General features: G+C 41.7%; 1 protein-coding gene across 1 annotated transcript in view; it reads left to right on the forward strand.

Moving 5' to 3' along the window:
• LOC101848258 (inositol 1,4,5-trisphosphate receptor type 3) overlaps positions 1-2,772 on the forward strand; it is a gene marked incomplete at both ends in the record, with an annotated part of 112,704 nt that overhangs the window by 36,062 nt on the left and 73,870 nt on the right. The window contains 1 exon segment of the mRNA XM_035973446.1: positions 171-226. Within this exon segment, the coding sequence (XP_035829339.1) occupies positions 171-226 (56 nt within the window).

The following is a 2,772-nucleotide window of genomic DNA, read 5'->3' on the forward strand; positions in this document are numbered from 1 at the left end:
ATAATGGTTCACCTTGTGTCTTCTAGGGTTTATAATGGTTCACCTTGTGTCTTCTAGGGTTTATAATGGTTCACCTTGTGTCTTCTAGGGTTTATGATGGTTCACCTTGTGTCTTCTAGGGTTTATAATGATGTACTGTGTGTTCTTTCACCCCCCCCCCTCCCCCCAAGGTTTGCTGGAGGACTGTTTCACCATTCTGTCACAAGACATTGACGTCAAGCTGCTGGTGAGTTCTTGGGTCTCTTTCTGTCTGTTTTTCCCCTCTTTACGTATATAGTCAAAAATTGCCGGCGTCTGTGGTGTAGCTGTTAGCTCTTCCGTCGCACACAGGAGACCTGACTTCGCTTCCCAAATTTAGTTCAGTTTTGGTAGAGGTTTTACAGCGCTCACAACTGCATAAGGTCATATGAGCGCCAAGGGGTGGATGTCAACAGAGAAGTCTTTACAGGGAATCAGACTTACTCTGCTCACCTCTTTAGCCTCAACAGCAGAAAGTCTGCTTCGACTATCAAGGCACCCGGAAATAACAGTTCGCAAGAGTGTGACAAACATACTAAAGAAGTAGAGGGAAAATGACTATAGTAAGGATTAGGGAAAAAAGCAGCTGTTCCCCCTATGTTGTTTCGGCACAGTACGAGCAGGACATTGATGAATCAGCCTATTTACAATTCCACTGTGAGAATGGCCTAACAACACTTCAGTCAGTAGCACTGCCCTCGGGGGGGGGGTTAGCTCTTGTATCTCTTTCTGTCATGCTTTTTTCCCTCAGTACTTATTACTTATACAGCCAAAATTTCCAGCGTCTGTGGTATAGCAGTTGGCTTCTCTGTCTCGCACAAGAGACGAGTTCTCTTCCCACGAAAGGAGAAAAGTGGTTGTCTTGGTCAGTTGGACATCTGGGACAGTGTCATTATATGTGATGCAGCGTGGTGGAATCAGGCTCTCGTCAATTTTTTTGGGCATGTAGAGTTATTGGTATCATCTTAAAGCTTGTTCACTCGTCTTTGTTTGGATGAAAAAAATGTCCATTTATTTTGAATACAAGTGGAGATATTTGCGAAAGAAGGAGGTGGGAGTCACCTGTTTTCAGAGGTAAAATAAGTGAGAAAGTGGCGGCCAAAGATTTGTTATTTCCTTAGTTTAAGAGTCCGTGGTAATTGAAAATGTCCATTTTTCGTGCCTTTAATGAACGTTTTTCAGAAAAATCCACTCAGAAATGAGTTCTTTAATGGGCATGAAAGGTGTAGAGCCAAAAAACAAACCAAAAAAATGATAAAAATCCACAAACCTGGGGAAAAATGCAGATTTCTTTAATTTGAATATTTTGACGAGAGCCTGATTCCACCACGCTGCCTCACATATTGTAATAAAAAGAGCAAGAGTGGATTGGGAAGTGTTTTAGACAGGTGATCATTTTGAGCAGGTTCAAATGTATTTTTTTCCTTTTTGTTTTGTCTCTATTTCCGTTTGAAAGTGGGAACTGTCTCGAATAGTAAGTGCTTAACGTGTTTTGAGGATGAAAGTTTAATATATGTGTGAGGCAGCGTGGTGGACTCAGGCTCTCGTCAAAATAATCAAAATGAAGAAACTTGCATTTTTCTGCAGGTTTGTGAACTTTTATTAAATTTTTGTTTTTTGGCTCAACATCTTTCATGCCCATTAAAAAACTCATTTCTGTGTGGATTTTTCTGAAACAGAAAATGTAAATTTTCAGTTACCACGGACTCTTAAGCTAAGGAAATAACTAACCTTTGGCGGTCATTTTCTCACTAATTTTACCCCTGAAATCAGGTGACCCCAACCTCCTTCTTTCGTAAATATCTCGACTTGCATTCAAGATAAATGGATACTTTTTTCATCCAAATAAAGACAAGGGAACAAGCTTTAAGATGATACCAATAACTCTACATGCCCAAAACTTTACGAGAGCCTGATTCCACCACGCTGCCTCACATATTTAGATTTTACAAGACAAAGGTGATTAGTGTTCACCTTGGCATTTTGAAGGAATCCTCATATGTTTTGACGGAAACGTCTTTAGAAAATTTTCGAAGAGAAATGAGAGTAACAACAACAACAACAGTAGGAACACCACAAATTAAGGTTGGACTGCCTCACCCGCTACCCAAGGAAGGCGGTGGCCCTGGCGAAGAGCACACTCTTCGGGGCTCCGAACATTTCGAACGGATAGGCTACCACACACACACAACAACAGTAATGAAAGTTACAATAGAATAGCAACTAAAGGCAATTGAAAAGAACGATATAGCCTTTTGTAGAACCCACAACCGTTTCAGTGGGTTGTTGGTGGGTGCTGTGGTGTGGTTTGCTCCTTCATTCCTATCAAACATCTTTCTTCCTTATATCTCTCCCAACTCTTTTCTTTGCCCGTTACTCTCATGTAACATCTTTAATCTTTTGCACTTAGATGACCTATATGTATTGCAAGTGCTGTAAAACTCTTACTAAGACTATAAGGCAAGTGGGTGGTTGGAGGGCGCCACTGGTAGATCCTACTTCTTTACTTTCCCTCTGTTGTGTCTGTCTGTGTGGGTGGTTGGAGGGCGCCACTGGTAGGTCCTACTTCTTTACTTTCCCTCTGTTGTGTCTGTCTGTGTGGGTGGTTGGAGGGCGCCACTGGTAGGTCCTACTTCTTTACTTTCCCTCTGTTGTGTCTGTCTTACTTTCCCCCTGAACTATAGTGTAGATGTGCTTCTCTTTACTCTAACAAAACAAACAAACTGAAAGGCAATAACCCTTTCCTCCCCCCCC

The sequence above is a fragment of the Aplysia californica genome, unplaced genomic scaffold, assembly GCF_000002075.1.
Source record: "Aplysia californica isolate F4 #8 unplaced genomic scaffold, AplCal3.0 scaffold01239, whole genome shotgun sequence".
Classification (NCBI taxonomy): Eukaryota; Metazoa; Mollusca; class Gastropoda; order Aplysiida; family Aplysiidae; genus Aplysia; species Aplysia californica.